The sequence below is a fragment of the Pelodiscus sinensis genome, chromosome 9 (assembly GCF_052426305.1).
Source record: "Pelodiscus sinensis isolate ZL-2025 chromosome 9, ASM5242630v1, whole genome shotgun sequence".
In the NCBI taxonomy this organism is placed as follows: Eukaryota; Metazoa; Chordata; order Testudines; family Trionychidae; genus Pelodiscus; species Pelodiscus sinensis.
This window is the reverse complement of record NC_143060.1, coordinates 5,793,691-5,812,805: the sequence shown is the minus strand read 5'-3', so window position 1 is coordinate 5,812,805 and position 19,115 is coordinate 5,793,691. Positions and strand designations below refer to the sequence as shown.

Below are 19,115 nucleotides of genomic sequence, written 5' to 3'. Positions count from 1 at the left end.
TACCCAGAGCTTGTCTTCCGGTTTGGCTCCTGGCATCACAGTTAAATACAAGGCAGAACTGATTATTTAGCATTGGTAGGGAGCCGTTATTACCACACCCCCGGGTCTCTCATATCCTGGGACTCACAGCTACCACAATGCCACAGAGAGGAAACAGGAGACAGACAGATTGAGGCGTGAGGGGGGCAGGGCGAGCCACAACTTTCTTTTGTGTGTGTGTGTGTGTGTGTGTGTGTGTGTGTGTGTGTGTCAGTCAGTTATTGCTCAGGCAGCTGTACTTCTAGACACTCTCAGGATATGACATCATTGGGAGGGGAGAAAAAGATTAGGCAGAGTTTCTTTCATGAAAACCCCAGAAAGGGCTGGTGCGTGTGTGAGTTTTTCCCTAACTCTGGGAACTCAGGACTAAACGGAGGACGCTCGGAAGAAATCCGGAGGACCTAGCTAGCTGACCTGTCCATACCCGCGGGGGACAGTTGCTCTCCAATTCAGATCAGGTCTGGAGTTAGGTGAGTGTTTGTTTGGTTTTATAAAACTTTCCTGAAGAAGTTTCTGGCTTGCTCTGAGAATAACTGTCTGCAGCTCCCCCTCCAGCCTCACACTTTCCCTTCTAGCCTGCCCTGTGTCCCAGCCCCACGGGGGACAAGAGCAAATGCAGCAAGTGGATTAATTCCCCCAACTTCTGACCCCAGGAATGAAGTTGCTGCTGGTCCATTTTATAGGGTGGGGAGAGGAGGCATTTCAGAAGCTGGCTGCTGCCAACTAGAGTCAGCTGGACGATATTTAGTGACCCTCCCCCATATTGTGTGTGTCCGGGGCGAGCGTGAGGAACCAGCTATAGTGGGGGGGGGGGGTAGCGCATATAGAGGGGGGAAGCGCATGTGGCTTTCTGAGCAGACGAGTAGAGTCAATGTGACTTCCTGGAGCAGATGAGGAGCCAAAACAACCAGCATTTGGAAGCTGTATCCTGTGTTTTTCAGAATTTGGACCGGGGCCAGTTGCCACTGCAAGGCGAAGCTGACGGGGGTCTGGGAGATGAAATGCGCTGGGCGTGTGGGTAGAGCTGTGCAGTTAAACCTCCAGAGCTGGTGGCGTGAGGGAGGAAACGGCATGTTCTAGAAGCTGGTCCGTACGGAGACCGGGCAGAGCTTGGCTTTGGCCTGAGGATGAGTTGTAGGCGGCTGCTGTGTTGTGCTTTTGGGGTTATGTCTGAGCCTCACATGGGAGCTGCGCACGTGGAAACCTTCTGGGGTACGGCCTCTATGGCAACCGTTACTAAGGGCTGAGCGAAGAGCACGAGCGTCTCCCCAGTTCCATCAGAGCGGCCATATTGGGTCAAACCAAAGGTCCATCTAGCCCAGTATCCTCAATGGCCAATGCCAGGTGCCCCAGAGGCAGTGAACAGAAGAGGGAATCATCACGTGATCCCTTTCCTGTCACCCCTTTCCAGCCTCTGACCAGCAGAGGTCAGGGACACCGTCTCTACCCACGGGTGTTGGCTCATATCCTCTAGCTAGCAGCAGTGGTAGACCTGTGTCCTCTGTGAATCAGGCAGAGGGAGGAACCTGCAACACACGCTGGCTAGGGAGCTACATCTCCCTTCTGTTATTTGCATAAGAGGGTCGGTCTAGTGAAAGGAAGGCTGTCTCCGTGGTGACCGGGTTCAATCCCTCCTCTGCCACAGACTGCCCATGTGACCGTGGGCAAGTCACTTAGCCTCTCTGTGCAATGGGGGTAATCACCCTGCCCTGCCTCACAGAGGGGCGGGAAGGAGGAAGACATGGTTTCTATGGTGACAGGGCCAAGATAGACTGGAGCCCCACAAGGATAGACGAACCCCACAAGGAGGCGTGTTGGGAGACGCATGCTAAGAGGGTGTTGGAGGAGCAGCAGCAGCTGAGGTGGGTGATGCCAGGTCCACAGTGGGCTAGCCCTGGGCAGAGCGATGGGCCAGCCAGTAACACCAGTTCAGGGCAAGGGGACTGAGAGGCAGGCAGATGTGACAGTGAAGGGAGAAGCAGGCTGCCAGGCAGTGGAGGTGCAAGCACCAGGGAGGGGTTGCCTGGCAGTGGGCAGTGAGCAAGACCAGCAGGGGCCGGTGTCTGGAAGCAGGACTTTGAACGGCTGGAGTATTGTGCACCAGGGGACCGAAGGCAGTTGCCAAGTCCTTGGTGGACAATCTTCTCCCACGGCTCAGCTGGGGCTCCCTGTCCGAGCTCCCTCTCCCACGGTAGTGCGCTTTGGCCTCTCCCACAGCCCTTCACACCCCGGCCTGTTAACTCCCCCTCCCAGCGAGACACTTGGAACGTCTCCTGGAATTTTCCATCATTCATAGTTGGGATCCGCGGCCAGTAACCCCGTTCCTCCCCAGCAGCACAGCTGGGTTGGGTCTTCAGCCGAAAGCAAAACCAGCCCCGTTTGGAGAGCACTGTGTTCCTGGGACCATTTTAAAATATAATCATTTCATGGCTCCTTTGATGAATTCAACTCAAAGGCCGGACAAGGACAGGGCAGAGATAGCGGACTATCCGGGAGAGAATTTGAGATCTGTTTCCAGCTGTGCAGCTCTTTGTAGCACGGTTGCGCGACGAGGCTCCAACCCAGCAAATCCGTATGCTCACACTTAACTTGAAGCGTCTCTGTCCCAAGGACTGCAGTGGCATTACTAATGCGATAGGCTGCGTGCTTTACAGCAGGGATGTAACCCGCACACTTGCTGGGCGTGGGGCACTCCTCAGAGCCCAAATAATAATCGTTAATACACAGGGCCGGCCCACAACATTTTGGCACCTGAGGCGGGGAGCTCAAAGGATGCCCCCATGTCCCCTTGCTTGGGATAAAACTTTGAAAGGTCTCAATTCTGCCTTCTTCCTGTCCTACTCCTCTCATGGGACTGCTCCGCTACCTACCCCGATAAAGGAGAACTAACAACTTAAAATGCCTTGTTCAGCAGCAGCAGACACAATTTTCTACACTCTGAGTCCTGAGGGCGCCCCCCTGCCACAGTCTGGCACCTGAGGCGGCCGCCTCAGTTTCCCTCATGGTAAGGACAGCCCTGTTAATACAGTGGCAGGTAGGTTGATTGGACACCTGGCCGGAGAGGTTAAGAACCAAACTAAAGATCTCAAGTGTATCCTTTTTGAACTTCCCCTAGCAGCTTCCCCTTAGACTCCGCCGATGCTCTTCGGCTATCAATGTGTCAGCAGGGGCTTTTTCTCTTTTCCTGAGGAATTCCCTAACCCGTGAAACTGAAGCGAAGACATGCAGCCACGTTTCAGAGGAACTGAGGTCAGCCTCTGAGGGTGAGGAGAAGGGTGACAGGCCTCACTCTGCCTCGCTGGCGTGTGCAGCCCACAGCCCTGTGCGGTAGGCCTGCGGGGCAGAAAAAAATAACACCCGCTGCAGTGAGTCTCAGAGCCCCAGTCAACCCTGTAGGCTTGTGGATCTCACGCTAGGAAGCTAAAAATAGCCGTGCCGAGGTCCTTACTTGGGCTTGAGCCAGGAGCAGTGGCTTTTCTTTTTCCCTGTGGATGCTCTGAGCCCCACGCTTGCTCCAGCCCCCCTCTGCCCGCCCACGGCTCGCTCCTCTCCGCCCCCGGCCCCCGCCAAGCGTCTCCCACCAGCCGCTTGCAAATGAGGGGCTAGTCTCCCCGGGCTCTGCCAAACAGCTGGGAGAGGTGGGTACTGTGGACCCCCTACTTTTGACGTGGGGGGCGTGAGTCCAGGAGTAGCCGTGGAGTCGCACCTCTGGCTGGAACCCGCGGTCTAAAACTCGAGCGGGAACATCTGCACAGCTATTTTTGGCCTCGTGGGATGAGCCCTGCAAACCCAGCAGTCGCAGCCTCCGAGACACACGGCCGGGCACACATTGGATGCACAGGCCCCAAGGTTGTCCACAAACCATGTGAGCAGAGGTGAAAGGAAGCGGGTGCGCCCGGGTGCACAGCTCCGGCGAGCCCTGCCACAAAAGCCAGCCGGGAGCTATTGAAAGAGCTGTCAGGGGTGTAATAGGACAGCGCCTGTAAGAAATTGTAAGTTACTTTCACTGCTGGGCACGAGAGAGGAAATTTGTGACCATGAGTTCCCAAAACCAATGAGGTGCTCAACTGAAAGAAGGGCCGTTCTTACTCATACGCAGAATACACAGCTGTGTACGGGCATCCAAAAATGTGGGGCACCTCTGGGTCTTAAAGTCCACCCTTCCGCCTCTTCCTACCCCTGTTTTGTGGCCCTGCTTCCTCCAGACAGGCCCTAGTTAATTTAAAAGGGAAAAAGCCGGCTGGAGTGATTAGCAGCCACTAAACCTGGGAAAGAGCCATTCAAGGGGTACCGATTGCCTATTTCACGGACATTGGCCAAACTACGGTCTCGCCTGCAGTGTCTGGATTTACTGTGTTAGTCCACGGAACCTTAGTTTACAGTTTGCTTTAAAAATATTTCATGAGTGTGTTGCTGAGATTGGTCCTGCCGTGGGCGGGGAGCTGGACTTGACCTCCTGAGGTCTCTTCCAGGTCTATGATTCTATGCTAAAGAGTATAAAATCACACCTCTGAAAAAAAATCATCCCTCACCCACAGCTGCCGTATGACATAGGGGCGCCAGTTTCATAATACTGCCGAGGGCCCCATCAATCCTATGGACGGCCCAAACCAAAAGGAAGCTCTTAACTAGGTTGCTCGAGAGATCCGCATGTTCACGAGCAGAGCCGGGGTGAAGAAATGGCAAAGGGTGGGGATTGAATCTGTCCAGTAGAGGGCAGTGGGACGCAGACGTAAGCAGGACCAAGTCCGTCCAGTAGAGAGCAGCGTTGCAAGGCCACGAAAACGGGTTTGTTGTAAAGTGAGGCTGTACACAAAGGAAGGCAGATTGCAACAGGCAGATTGATCCAGGCCTTGCTGATTAGAGGGGCATTCCCATTTTACAGAGAGGCCCTGGAACCTTGGTTGCTTGCCTTCTCAACTCCATGGTCAAAAATGCTAGTGGGCGTGGGACCCCTTGCTTCAAAACAGGGCCCTGTGGTTCCTAAAGGTCCCGGGTGGATGTTTTTCTCCCAGCAGCAATTCATGTATGGAGTTGAGAACCTGCAATCTGGGACCCGCCCTGGGCTGGGCATCTTGTCAGAGTCCTCTGCTGGTGCTTGTGGGTTTCATCATTGCCCCGTTTGGATGTTAAATGCCTCGCCCTGTCCCGGCTGTTCCGCTGCTTTAACGTTTGGATCGGGCTGCTCCGTGGATGTTTGAGGTTACGGGAGCCAGATGCTTGTGTGAGCCTTTGACCACTGGCATGTGAGGAGACTTAATTCATTAAAGGTTTCAAACAGCCTCCCAGCTCTGCATTTAACAATAAATCAAGTACCAAGCTGTGTTCTTGGCAGATGAACAGATGATCCTGGCTGATCTTTTAGTTTTAGTCACCGTGTACGGCCGAGTTTCCTTTCTCATGCTTTATTCATAATACACTTATTAATCCTTTCCGACAGCATCCACAATGTCGGAAGGCCCACAGATCTGCACAGATCTGCAAACGTCCAGGCACCTGAGCAAGTCACAACCTCCCTGCCTCAGTTTCCCCATTTTTAGAACGGCAGTATATTTGAGAATCCGGGCCTAAGTGATTTTCAACTGACAAGGAAGCTCTGAACCTAAATACAGCAAAGCAGAGCAAGGAGAGGGGCACAGCCTACATACCCGAGTTGTAAAAAATGGGGAAACTGAGGCAGAAAGGTCGGGACGCGCCCATGTGCCTGAGAAAATCAGAGTCAGAATCCATTCTCATACTGTGCTCATCACCCTGATATCTGATCACTTGGACTAGAGCTCATGGGCTCCCGGCTGCCCGGCCTGTGTCTTGCCCCAGTGTCTATTGGAGATTTGGCCAGCAGTTTGGGTCACTAAGTGGAGGGGATGTTTGAGAGTCTGTTTGATTACCCCCTGCCCCGCCCCTTACACCGTACGCTCGCTGGGCTTCTCGTGTTTAAAGATTGTTGTGCCTATGGGGAGGTCTGTGAAGCTGTACTGCTGACTAGGGGAACTGAAACTTGAGTTGTGGCTTCCGTCTAGTGGGTAATACACTGAACTGGAAGTCAGGAAAGAGCTGGGTTCTATTTGGGGGCATTATGTGTAAATCAGCCAGAGCCCCATCGTGTCCTGCCTCAAAGAGCTTACAGTCGAAATAGACAAGTCAGACAATGAGCATCAAGACATGCGCTTGCTTCCCTGGGTCACACCGAGAGGGTAACAAACCTGGATCCCAGATCAACACTCTACTGCCGCCGTGTCTGCTGTGTGACACAGGACAACTCCTGCTGTCCGTGCCTCGGTTTCCCCGTTCGTACAATGCGGCTGATGGGACTGACCCAGGGCTTTGGCAGTCTGCATCTGAAAAGAGCTAACCCTTACCCTAGCAATGCCAGTCCTTTTCAGGCACAGAGGAACCGGTTCATGGAAAACTATTAAGAGACATTGTATGTTTCTTCATGTTATACCCATGATTATTTGGACTGTGACCGTTATACCAGTACAACCCCTAGTGTGGACAGAGTTATACCACTATAAAGGGGCCTCTAATAGTCTGGCTTATTTTCTCTTCCGATCAGGCAGGGCTATACCATTAGAAACCACTGTTCTCCCGGTGTCACTGTCTCCGTACCAGGTGGGTTGTGTCACTTTAACTTGCTAGTGGAGAACACACTAAATTCCAGCCCTGCGTGTGAATGCCTATTTTGACTCCGTCCTGCCTGCAGCATTGGGTTGGCTGGTAAATTTACAGGCCAACCTAGACCGATGAAACCAGCTTTCAACAGATCTGGATTTTTCCCGGTTCAATGAAACTGGTTTGAGCTACACCGGGACCACTTCTCCATGTAGACAAGACCATGCGCTGAAAGGAGCGAGCACCGCACAGCTGGGGCTGAAATTGGCAGCTGAGTCAGTCCTGCAGCTCCGTTCCTGCCTGACGTTGCAGACACAGGAACAGGGCTCTGTCTTCCTTCCGTCAGCTCCCACAACGAGGCCTTTGTCCTGTGGCCAATGAATCGGGGACCCTGGACGGAGAATGGAACTGTGTGGGGGAGGGAGAGGGAGCTTTCCCTGTCGCTCTCCAACTTCCTGCCTCCCCCCGCGATTGTGAGATGCAGGCCCCACCGGGAACAGGAAGGGCTCTACTCACAATGGGGCCAGCGCGGCAGGAAAGGCAGCTGGGGCTCCAGCAGGGACAGCCACTCCCATCTGCTCCAGTCCATCCTGGGCAGGGATGCTGCAGGATGCGCGTCTTACGGAGGGTCGGGAAGCTGGCGGGAGCTGCGGCTAAGAATGGCCCGGCGATCGCAGGTCAGGCTGAGCAGGGCGGGCTCTGGGCTGGGAGTCAGGAGATGTGGGCCTGCTGGGGGGGGACCTCGGACAAGTCACTTCCCTGCCCCGTGCCTCAGTTTCCCCTCCTGTCTGTTGGCTATACAGCTTGTACTCTCTTTGGGGACAGAGACTCTCTCTCGCCAGGTGTATGCACGGTGCCAGGAACAATGGGGCCTCTAGCAGCTATTGCAAGGCTAGCTGTAATTCCTTGCAATCCTGTTAGCAAAGGGGTCAAAGCAAAATCTGCAGTGTGGGGTCCCTGGTCTCTTGGAGAGGACGGATAATGTCTGCCGGAAGTGTAAGTGCTCAGGGTTGTTTTGAGTGGCTCTGTGGCCTTTTGGTGCCTCTAGTGCAGGGGTAGGCAATAATTTTTTTGTTGGGGGCCATTTTAGAAATTTCGGAAGTGGCCTGGGGCTACACCAGAAGGGGCGGAGCTTCAAGCAGAAGGGGCGGGGCCAGGATACTTCCCTGCTTCCCCGCCCACAGACCATGATTGGTGGGGGAGTGTGTGAAGTCTTTGCCCCCCCCACAGAGGTTCCCCCTAGGCGCCCATGCCCCTGGAGTTGGGAGGAGACTTTAAGCGCTCCCTCTTCTGCCTCCAGGCGCAAAGTCTCCTCCTACTTTGCCAGGAGCACGTGGTGCTTCTAAGTGCCACGTGCTCCTTGCAGGGCGGGGGCAGGGCGGAGGAAACTTCGTGCATTTCCCCGCATGCCCAGGCCCTAATTGGCCCGGGGGCGGAAGAGCAGCAGGGCCGCCGTGGGCCGGATCCATCCACTTGGTGGGCTGGATCAGGCCCACAGAGGCCCTTTTGTCCAACCCTGTCTAGTGGACCGGTTGCCATGAAATCAAACGGCTGGAATCTGGCTAAGCCACATCAAAATGGGTTTCTCTCGACCCCTCAGCAAGGAACTAGCCAATCACACAAGCTGTAGGAGTAACACCATCAGAAGGGACTGCTTGGGACCACCTCACCCTGTGACTATCGGAAGCCAGGAACGGATGGCTCCGTAATTGACTTTTCTGAACAGTCCCCCTGAAGCGCCGGTACAGGCCGCTCTCCGCAACAGGCTGCTGGGCTAGATAGGTAGACCCTCGTCTGACCCAGGACCGTGGTTTGTATGTTCTGATGTACGGAGGGGCAGGACTGGTCAGGAATTTAGGAGGCTAAACTTGGGTTCAGTCTCCTGAGTGGCCTCAGGTATCTTTGGCAACTCATGTCGACACTCCGTGCCTCAGTTTCCCATCCATAAAATGGGTACAATGCACTTGTGAAGCAGGGGTGCTGTGGGGGTAAATGCATTACAGAGGATGGGATGTTCCACTAGTATGGTAACAGGGGCCATATAAGTCGATCAGGCAAGTCCCCATGCAGACTGGCTATATTGTGGTTCGCGCCGGTAGGAACCAACTGTAGTTTCGAGGAAGGGAAAACAAAAATCCACGGGGGCAAACGGCAGCACTGCCCATGTGCGGCATGGGCTGTATTGGCTCAGCTCTGCCAGTGGCTGTAAGTGGGCCAAAGGTTGAAGGATTATTGATCTCCTTCCAGGCACGTCCCAGCATGCCTGGAAATGTCACCGGTGATTAAAGAACAGCTGAGGGAGAAATCGTTTGTGATTCAGCATCTCCCTTTTGCAATGGGTCTCCTGGTCGCTAGGGTCAGTTAGTGAAAGGCTGTGGTTTCCAATCGGTTCCTCATTTCCTCCCGGATTCAGCTGCGGGGTGTCACCACAGCTACGCCATGTGCCATTGACAAGGATGGCATGGCTCAGCGGGGGGTCTCGGATAAATATCCAGGCAAATTCTTATAAAGAAATCAAGGCTTGTATAGTGCTGGTCACCTGCCTGCCTACAGCTCTGGGACGGCGTGTGTTTGCCCTTTGCAGCTCCTTGCTAGGGCCCCAAAGTCCTACGATACCTCCCACCCTAAGAAGCAGTGAGCTGAGAAGACAAGAACAGTGGAGGTGAGTCCTCCAGGCTTGCCTAGAGAGGACTCTCCATAGCTGCCACTTTGGAAAACCATAGAGGTGTGGTCCTTCAAGGGCTAGAGGGGCTAGCAACTGCCAATCAGAGCCCTGCTGGTCCAGATAAAAGGAGCTGCCTGGGGGTTAGAGAACCAGTTGCTGGCTAGGACTGGAGGAGAGTAGACAGGACTGGCTGAACCTGCACAGCTGGGACTGCAGAGACAGGAACCTGGTGGTGTTCGCCCGGAGCCTCTGCCTCAGTAGGAAGAAGCCCAAAGAAACAGCAGTGAAGGATTGGCAGGAGCAGTGCACGGCTGCTGTGCGGAGGGTCCCTGGCTTGGAAGCAGAGAACAATGGGCAGGTTCCTCCACCAAGCCCCACAACGGGGAGTGGAACTTATATGGGACTGAACAAAAGACCGAATATAAAGGACCCAGCGCTGTGACGGAGGACCCCAGCGAGGGTAAATAGACTGTTTATTCACTGGACTCCTGTAAGCCCCAGAAGGGTCGTTCAGACTTTGGGAGTCAGTTGAAGAGCTAACCCACCAAAGGCCGTGAGGTCAGCGGACAGCCTGCAAACGGCACCAGGGATGAGCAAATGAAGGGAGAGATTCAGTCCTGCACCCGGCCTCTCTGAGGCATTCAAGGGGTGAGTGTCCCTAGAGGATCACAGCTCCATGAGATCTTACGACACAGCCCGGTGGGATAGAGAAGTACAGGCGGAGAGCGTGACTTGCCCAACGGCAGTAGCAACTCTGGAATAGAAGGCAAGAGACTGATGCCACATCCCCCTTCCCGGGGTCGAGACTTCCAGAGGCTTCGCTTAATTCCAGCTGGTCCTTGGCAAAGTGTGTAGGTGCCTCCTGTGATTACGGATGTCAACATGTCGTTGAGTACACCATTAATCGAGAAGCCTGGACTTATCGGTTAATCCTGCCGTCAACACGCATTTCCTCCCGCCTTGCTGCCTCTGTATTAGAGGTAGCAAGAGCGGGGGAGGCAGGAGTTGGTGCCCATGAGGAGCTGGCTTTTAAGCTACGCTCCATGAGCACCAGAACCGTGGAGCTGCCTGCCCGTCCACCCCTGTGCCACTGCCTCTGATAGCGAGGCAGCAGTATGGAGTGTGAGGGCAACAAGTGAGAGCCAGTAGATGTGGGAAGCCGGCTTTCAAGCAGGCTCCCCATGTCATGGCTCCTTCCCCACTCTGGCATGATAAATGCAGAAGTGGGGGCCAGCAAGTGTACCCCAAAGCCTTATCTACCAGGCTTTGGTATCAAACTCCCCCCAAAATCTTAAAAACCTAGATCTTGGGAATAAAACTTCCGCTGCCACCACCCAAATGTTGATAAAGAAATCAGGGGAAAAATCATTTGGGAAATCTTAACCCTAAAATAAAAATCAAGGCACACAATTAACCACTGCCAGGTTAATAAAAAGAAAAGAAAGAACTTTTATTATTACAACAATATTCCTGTTGCAAACATAATGACTAGATAGGGAGGTAACAAAATATACTCATGGAGAAACTCCATGGGCCTAGAACTTAGTTACAAAGAAAAGCCAAAACATCTTTTAAGCAGTGCCAGATCTCAGATCCCATACCCAATCCTTAAAACAATAAAGCCTAACGAAACTACCGAAACTTTACCCTACTTACAGAAAATGAAGAATGGTGTCTTGGAGAGAGAGAGACATGCTTGTCCCTCTCTGTAGCTGCAGAGAACTCTCTCAGAGACAAAAAGGAGAAAGGAAAAAAACCCAAATTCCTTTGTCCCAGTTTGAAAAGTCCCACCTACATTCCTATTGGTCACTCCACCTGGCTAGGTGTAGTTAACCCCTTAATCCCCAGGCTGCTGGCTAACCCTCATAATCATGACACCCCACACATTGGCTCACGCAAGCTGCTGGGCCCCTCCTCTGTGCGCTGCGGCCTCTTTATCAGCAGTGGGGAGAGGGGTGGGCGGGAGCTGATACACATGGGCTATGTCTAGACTACATCCCTTTTTCGGAAAAGGGATGTAAATTAGACGTATCGCAATTGCTAATGAAGCGGGGATTTAAATCTCCCCCGCTTGGTTAGCATAAAAATGGCTGCTGCTTTTTTTCTGCACGGAGCTTTGTCGGAAAAAAGCGCCAGTCTAGATTCTGATCTTGCGGAAAATAAAGCCTTTTCCGAAAGATCCCAGAGCCCTTATTTCAAACTCCCCTGACTTCAGGGAGGCGAGGTTTTCATCCCCAAGTCCCTGGGCTCTGAGCCTGGTGCTTTACCCTCCCCGTCCTAGATTCACGCTGGTACTAAACCAACTGCCCTTGAGGGAGATCGCGGGAGTGTGACCTGGCTCCTTTGGAGATCGGTGGCGCTACGGGCAGACTTGTTTTCACTGGGAACATTCTGCCTCCACATTTTAGAACGGTTTCGGTCTGAAGCCCTGTCCGGGTTTACGAGGCCTGTGCAGCTGGGATGACTTAGCAGTTTGGCAGCAGGAAGCAAAACCGCGGCAAATCGGTCCTGGAGGTGCTGACTGCGCCGGCGGTAGACAGTCTGGAAGGTCACGTACAGTGCTGTTTTCATCACGGATGAAGTCAAAGACCCAGGAAATCGCTCAGGTACGTCTTTCACGGAGAGGCTGCAAGGAACCATTTAACAGATGCTCAATAGCTTCATTGGTTTTAATCGGGTGTTAGGAAGACAATAAATATCTAAAGAGGAAACCCACGTCCATTTGTCGAAGGATTGAAGAGATCACTTTTGTAGGGCAACAAGAAAACGATGCAGTAAGTTTGTATGAGGAAAAATGCCCCCGGGAGCTGGTTTTGGGAGAAGAGAGTCATTTCCCACTGGGTATAAATGATCTGGGCAGAGCAGTATACCACAGACCTAAAAATAATAGCCTCATGATTGGAGGAACAGGGATGTAAAAGCCTCTCTTCGTGGGTCACTGCTTTTTATTTTTTTTTGTGACATGCTTTATGGCAGAGGCTCTGAAATTCATTTGCTGCCTCCCCTTTGGAGATTCATGGCTTGTGCTAAAACCAGGAGTGGAGCTTGCGACTTGGGCAGCAAATCATGTAGACAAGGGAAGGCATTGCCTTCCCCAAACTGCCTACACGCCACAGCTGCCGGGGAAGGCTGGGGCCGTGGCGGAGGCGCACCAGTCCTAGCCTGCCAGCTGGCCAGGAAGGACCAGGCTGGAGTTGGGCGGGGCATGGTTTTATGGAGGGGGGGGAGGAAAGGTTGCTAAAGGGGCGGGGCCTCAGGCAGCGGGGGCGGAGTTTGGGCTTGCCTTCACTAGCTGGGCTTCCCGAAGGAGCTGGCTGCTCTGAGTACAAGCCAGTCTGAGACCACAAGGACATGGGGCACCGAGGCAGCTTGCACGGCTGTAGCTACGCTTCTGGTTTTTTAAGCAGGCTCGTTGGAGACCTACTGCGGATCTGGCTGCTCGAGCTGGCATCTGCCCCTCCAGCCTGATGTGGACAGACAGATCTACTTGAGGAAGAAAAAGCCTCACAAGTCAAACACCCCTTTGATCCAGCCCCCTGCCCCTCCAAGGGAAAAAGTCCCACCGCCAGCAGGCCGTTCCCGGGAAGGGAGACGCCAGAGGCTCCCGGCCCTTTGTTACTGCGGTTGCTTTTACGTGGTAGGCGCTCCAAAGCCGTGGCGACGCGCGGTGGGATAAAACTCGGCGCCAGATAAAACGGCTCAGCGGGTGACGCTTTCGGGGCTGCGCCCGACAAGGAGTCAGGCGAGAGCGGAGTGTTTCCAAGCTGTGGTCTGTCACCCCCCTGTGGGTCCCCACATCGGGTCTAAGATTTCCAAAGGGTGCTCCGTTTGAAAATGGGGGGATCCGCCCATTTTCACTGGACCAACTGGGCTCATGGCCCCTCTGGCCTCACCCTCACTGGATAGGTGACTTGAGGGGAGCCAGGGCTGTCCCTACTGGTGCTGGTGCCCCGTGCAATCCGGCATGAGCTTTGCCTGCACTCCCTGAGCAGCCGCTCCTCACACGAGAGGGGGGAAAGGGGTTGCCAACTTGTCTGGTGCAGGAGAGCTGGCAGCGCTGGAGCAGGCTTGGGAGAGAGACATGGGCCGGAGGGGCAGTGGGCCAGAGAAGCAACGGGTGGTCGTGCAGACAGACGGAGAGAAGTGGCACTTTTAAGGGGAAAGCGTCACTTCTCAAGAGGAGCAGGAGGCGGGAGAGTACTGCAGCCCCGCGCCTGGGAAGATGGTGAGACGCTGGACTAAATCGCCTAGGGAGGTTGTGGAATCTCCAACACTGGGGATATTTCAGAGCAGGTTGGACAGACGCCTGTCAGGGATGGTCTAGATGGTGCTTGGTCCTGCCGTGGGGGCAGGGGACTGGACACGATGACCTCTTGAGGCCCCTTCCAGTTCTATGATTCTGTGTCACCCCTTGATGAATAGGGGCTGGGTGTGGAGCCCTGAGGGGGCATCCGAGGCAGGAGTCTGAGGGCCCTTGGACCCACATTGGGCTGGTGAGGAGCGGCTGAAGGATGGGGATGGGGGTTGCCAGAGCCCCGGGGGGAGAAAGGGGGTCAGCTGAGCCTGCAAGGAGGGGAGTTGGGGATTGCCAAAGCCCCATAGACAACAGCTGCATTGGACAGTGTTTCTCAACCAGTGGTACGAGTACCCTTAGGGATACTCAGGAGAAGTCTGGGGGGCACGTCAACCCAGCTGAAATTTAGAGAAAATTGAATTTTTGTTTTAAGTTTTACAGCCCTTTATTATTTCTGTACTTTTTACACCCCAAAATTTCATCGCCCGCCCTGCTACGATTAAGTGGTTGAAACAAATGTGTTGCAACGGTAATAAAAAAAAATGTGTCGGAAAACTGTAGGGACTGGGGGTACTTATAATTTTTTTAAAGGGGTGCTTTATTTAAAAAAAAAAAAAAGGTTGAGAAACCCTGGCATAGGGCACCATGAAATTCCCGGTGGCGTGTTTTGTATATGGGTAGGGACGGCCCCCAGTGGAGCCAGGCGACTGTCGCCAAATGGCGGTTCTGGCCCGAGGTGTTACAGTGTGGTGACTCCGCTCCAGGGATGGGCTCATGCTGTATAATGGGAGGGACTTTTAGTCCTATGTTGAGTGCCAATCTCCATACGGCTGTAGCGATGGAGTTGCTACCGGTGTCTGACTCGCGGGTTGTGCCCTGTGACAGACGGCTGGCTAAGAGCTCTGCCGCGGTAGCCTGGCTGAAAAGGCTGATGGCAGACGGCTGAGCAAGCCCAAGGCTGAAGGCCTGATGGAAGCCGCTGTGGGCCTCAGTAGCCAGAGGGCTAGACAAGGCCGAGGAAAGGGGCCAGGAGGGAGGAGTTAAGGGGTGTGTGGCTGTGTGTGCTCCCGAGGTAGAAGGAGAAGCTGGCTAAGGCTGCTGAGCTCTGTAAATAGGGGGTGTGGGAAACTGGCCATAAAGGCCCGGGGTGCCTGCACCAAGAGAGGGTCTCCTGGTGATTTGTGGACCAGGAGACATCCCAGGGCAAGGGGCCCGAGCGAGGACTTTGCCACAGCACGTACGGCATGCGCATCCCGATTGTCGTTAAGGCCCTGATCCAGCGCGAGTATCGAAGGCCGCGACTGCACGTGAAGCCTGTGGAGAGTTCTGGGGGAGCCCTGTAAGTCACTCCCCTCAAATGAAGCACCGTGCTCCGGCAGTCGGCTGGTGGGGGGCAGGCTGCCGGCAGGCAATTTTAGAAGTGGCCATCACCCTACAAGGGTAGGCTACAGACAGGCATGGAAAGGGTCTCGCTCTCAGCCGGGGGCGCCTGGAAAATGTGACAGCCCGGCAGGAAAATATCAGCTAAGGCTTGTTCTTTATCAGGCTGCATGTCCCGGCTCAGTAACTGGGCGAATGCCTTTGGCTGAGCCCTACCAGCCTCCCCCTCAAGCCAGTCAGCGCTGCTAGGCAGGAGAGGGTGATGTCATTGGAGTGACCTTGAGCCACAGCCAACAAGAAGGCCTGCTGCCAGTCCCAGAACCCCCTGCAGCACTGCCATAGGATATGTTCCTGTATGAATTGGGGGGGCTCCACCTCCCCCCCACTCAAGGGCTCCCATTTTCCTAGCACAACCCTTAAAGGAAGGTAAGTTATGACAACCCCTTCCACCTGCCTGGTGATTCTGCCTCTTTTCTGTAGGGTGATTTGAGAACCAATTCCATTCCAGGCACAGCCCATTGGCCTGGCACAAACAAACCCTGACACTGCTTTAAGTTATGAGAAGAGGAAGCTACCTACCAAATTTGGTGGTCCTAACTCTTCCCATTTAAGAGGCGTTCTTGAACAAACAGACCGACTGTCTCAAATATATAGTAGGAGTTTGTGTTCTGTTTGGGGGGGTTTAAAAGCCCTTTCGGCCCAACTCCCATGTACAATTGTGTCCCGGGGAAGTATCAGCCGAGCGATGTGACATAAATCCCAAGTGGAGATACAGCTTATACTGACTGATGAAGTGGTGATTTTATTCACCTTTTTGCCTAAGGGGGTTGTGGAACCTCCGTCACTGGAGATATTTGAGAGCAGGTTGGATAAACACTCATTTAAAAAATGAGCACGTTAATCCTGCCCTGCGCTCATCGCAGGTGTTAACGCAGGTCCATTGACAGCCCTGTTTATTTTCACCCCGCCCCCCCAATTAACTGAGTTAAGGCCCGGAGCAACACCGGGTAAATCTAGTGATGAATCCAGGATAGAGCAGTGACCGGCCAGATGTCTGTGCTCCCGCCAGAGCACTGGGGGACCAGCCACGCTGGCCGCAGGGCAGGTGAGAGAGAGCACTCGGACATGCCCGAAAGCAAAACATCCCCAGTCGTTTGAGCAGTGCAGGGGCGGGAGGGAGGGAAAGCCGCCCTGACCACTTCAGATGCTGCTTTTTATTTTGCTTTCCGGTGGCAGTCGTCACATTGCCCGAGATACCAGTGTGAGCGGAGCCTTTTCCTGTCGATCACACCGCTACGCACGGGATAGCGATTCGCGTTTGAGCACAAGGGGCCTCCATCTCTCACACGCCCGGCTTCCCGCGGGGCCTGCCACGGCACCACCGGCCACACATCCGTTGCATCATGGCAGCAGCGGGATGCCTCCACCGAGAACGGGGTCCCCGTCGCCCTCGGCCCGGGGTTCTCAAAGTGGGGTCCGTGTCCGTTTTGCCGGTGGGCCTCAGGCTCGGGGCCTACCCTCCACCCCACAGCAGGGTGCTTCAGCCCCACGGCTTCCCCATGAGGTTAGAGCGTCAGTTTCCCACTGCGGGAATGGGGAGTCTCATGGGCCGGATCCGGCTTGCAGGGTAAGGAGGCGGCTCTGTGTGGTACTGCTTCCCCTCCCCCCAGCTGGGGGAACAGCCGTGCAGGAAACTGCTCACCTGGAGACTTTTCCCACTGCTCCCATTGGGAATCAATGGGTGCAGCGGGAGGCAGAGAGCCAGGTAAGTGCCCCCCATCTCCCTCATGGCCACACCCCTGTCCCCCTCACGCACCCTCCTCTTGCCAAGACCTCACACTCCCACCCTGCTCCGGCACCCTCCCCCCTCTAGATCCCTCCCCCTGCTCCTGCACCCTCCCCCCTCCAGATCTCTCCCCCTGCTCCTGCACCCATCCTCCCTGCCTCCCCACCTTCAGCCCACTTCTGCACCCAACTTCCTGGACAGATCTCTACCCCCAACCTGCTCCTGCATCCTCCCTCCTGCATCAGATTCCGCACCTCCTTCCTCTCCTACACCCATTTTGTCATCATGGGTGGTTGGCTGGTGGTCCACAGAGGTCTGCTTTGAACAGGGTGGGCCCCAAGCCCAAAAGGTTGAGAGCCACTGTCCCAGGCCCTATTAATACCCCCCTGCCTCCAAGATCTTGCCATAGAAATAGACAAGACACAAGAAGGATTATTATCTCTGTTTTGCAGATAGGGGAAACTGAGGAAGGGAGATGTGGGGGATAGATTCAAGTGATGTTGTCATGGTTTCCCAAGGAGTCTGGCTAGAGCCAGGAACTGACCCCACATTCTTTCAAGCTGTGTCCAGTACTTTAGCTACAAGGGCATGCGCTCTCTTGAACGTGCCTCCGATCCATCAGTTGGCTTAATAAATAACGAATCCAATGTCTCTCCATCTGTTTTCCTTTCAGAAACCCAGGATGTCCACCCTGAAGCTTCCAGGCTAGGACTCCACCTCGGGACCGCTCCCCTGCCCTTTTAAACCTGGCTACCCCCGCCCAGAATGGCTTTGTGTCTCAGCCAAGTTTTCAACAAAGACAAAACTTTTCGCCCCCGGAAGAAATTCGAGCCCGGCACCCAACGGTTTGAGCTGTACAAGAAGGCCCAGGCCTCTCTGAAATCGGGGCTGGATCTGAAAACTGTGGTCCAGCTGCCTCCCGGGGAGAACATCAATGACTGGATCGCAGTGCACGTGGTGGACTTCTTCAACCGGATCAACCTCATCTATGGGACCATGTCGGAGTTCTGCACCGGGAAAAGCTGTCCCATCATGTCCGGCGGGCTGAAGTATGAATACCGGTGGCAGGACGACCACAAGTACAGGAGGCCCACCAAGCTATCGGCTCCCCAGTACATGTGCATGTTGATGGAGTGGATCGAGATGCTCATTAACAACGAGGACATCTTCCCCACCAGGATCGGTAAGTGGGCTGTACCTCTTACATTCAGTCTCTTATGTCCAGCCAGTGATCCAAGTCTAATTTCCGGGGATTTCTACTGTCCTGTGGTCACCCTGTGCGTGTGCCTCAGTTTCCCTGGCCACTGCACCAATACCTACATGGGGGTGAGAATTCCGGGTGTGATTCCTGATGAGGGAGGCTGCCCCATCCCGGCATGCACACAACGGCTGAATCTTTACCTCCTATACTTGGTACATTAGCTAAAGCCAGGCAGGAGATATGGACCGGGGCAACTCAATGTAATATAAGAATGAGGGGCCACCAAATTAAACAAATGGGCAGCAGGTTTAAAGCAAATAAAAGGAAGTTCTCTTCATACAGCGCACTGTCAACCTGTGGAACTCCTTGCCTCAGGAAGTTGTGACTATAACACGATTTTAAAGAGAACCAGATAGATTCATGGAGGTTAAGTCCATTAATGGCTATTAACCAGGATGGGTAAGGAATGGTGTCCCCAGCCTCTGTGTGTCAGAGGGTGGAGATGGATGGCAGGAGAGAGACGCTTGATCATTACCTGTTCGGTTCACTTCTTCTGGGGCACCTGGCATTGGCCACTGTCGGCAGACAGGATACTGGGCTGGATAGACCTTTGGTCTGACCCAGTCTGGCCAGTCTCATGTTCTTATGTTCTAACATTCCTGCAAATAGCTGTGACAATGCACTCCAGCTCCTGACCCATGGCCTACCCCGCTACTCCACTTCTAGGCCTACTAGGACCCAGCTTTTTCCAGGAGGACAAATCTCCGCCAGGAGAACAGGATATGGCCCACCACAAACACATGCCCTTGTCACCTAACCAAGTTCCCAGAGGCAAAAAGTTTGTGAATGGATTGCCTTGGCTGCAGATTTAATCCTTGTTACCCCTGTAGGTAACGTCTTTGGGGAGACCAGGGACTGGAGTCTACGGGGTTGGTTGAGCGGTATTGGTGATTTGTTATTCGGTCTGGCAGACACGTACCACCAGCCCTGGTTTCCTACAGATTGCTCTTGCTGTTTTCAGTGTCTTGATAAAGCATGCAGGCTCCATAAATAAACTTCCCCCTCGCTCACAGTCGGTCTTCTCCATGGTTCGGTTGGAATGAACCCAGCTGTCAAACCCACATGGCGCACTTGGAAA

The 19,115-nt window shown here is 54.1% G+C and overlaps 1 protein-coding gene across 2 annotated transcripts in view; it reads left to right on the top strand.

The window, feature by feature from the left end:
• Positions 1-215: 215 nt before the first annotated feature.
• The window catches only part of MOB3C (MOB kinase activator 3C), a 55,580-nt gene continuing 36,680 nt past the window's right edge, over positions 216-19,115 (top strand). The window contains exons 1-3 of one of the 2 annotated variants that reach the window (XM_075935916.2): positions 216-509; positions 11,725-11,922; positions 17,450-17,959. In XM_075935916.2, the coding sequence (XP_075792031.1) occupies positions 17,542-17,959 (418 nt within the window). In that variant the 5' untranslated portion in view covers positions 216-509; positions 11,725-11,922; positions 17,450-17,541. The remainder of the gene's footprint in view (positions 510-11,724; positions 11,923-17,449; positions 17,960-19,115) is intronic. The other variant, XM_006111451.5, reaches the window with a different exon arrangement.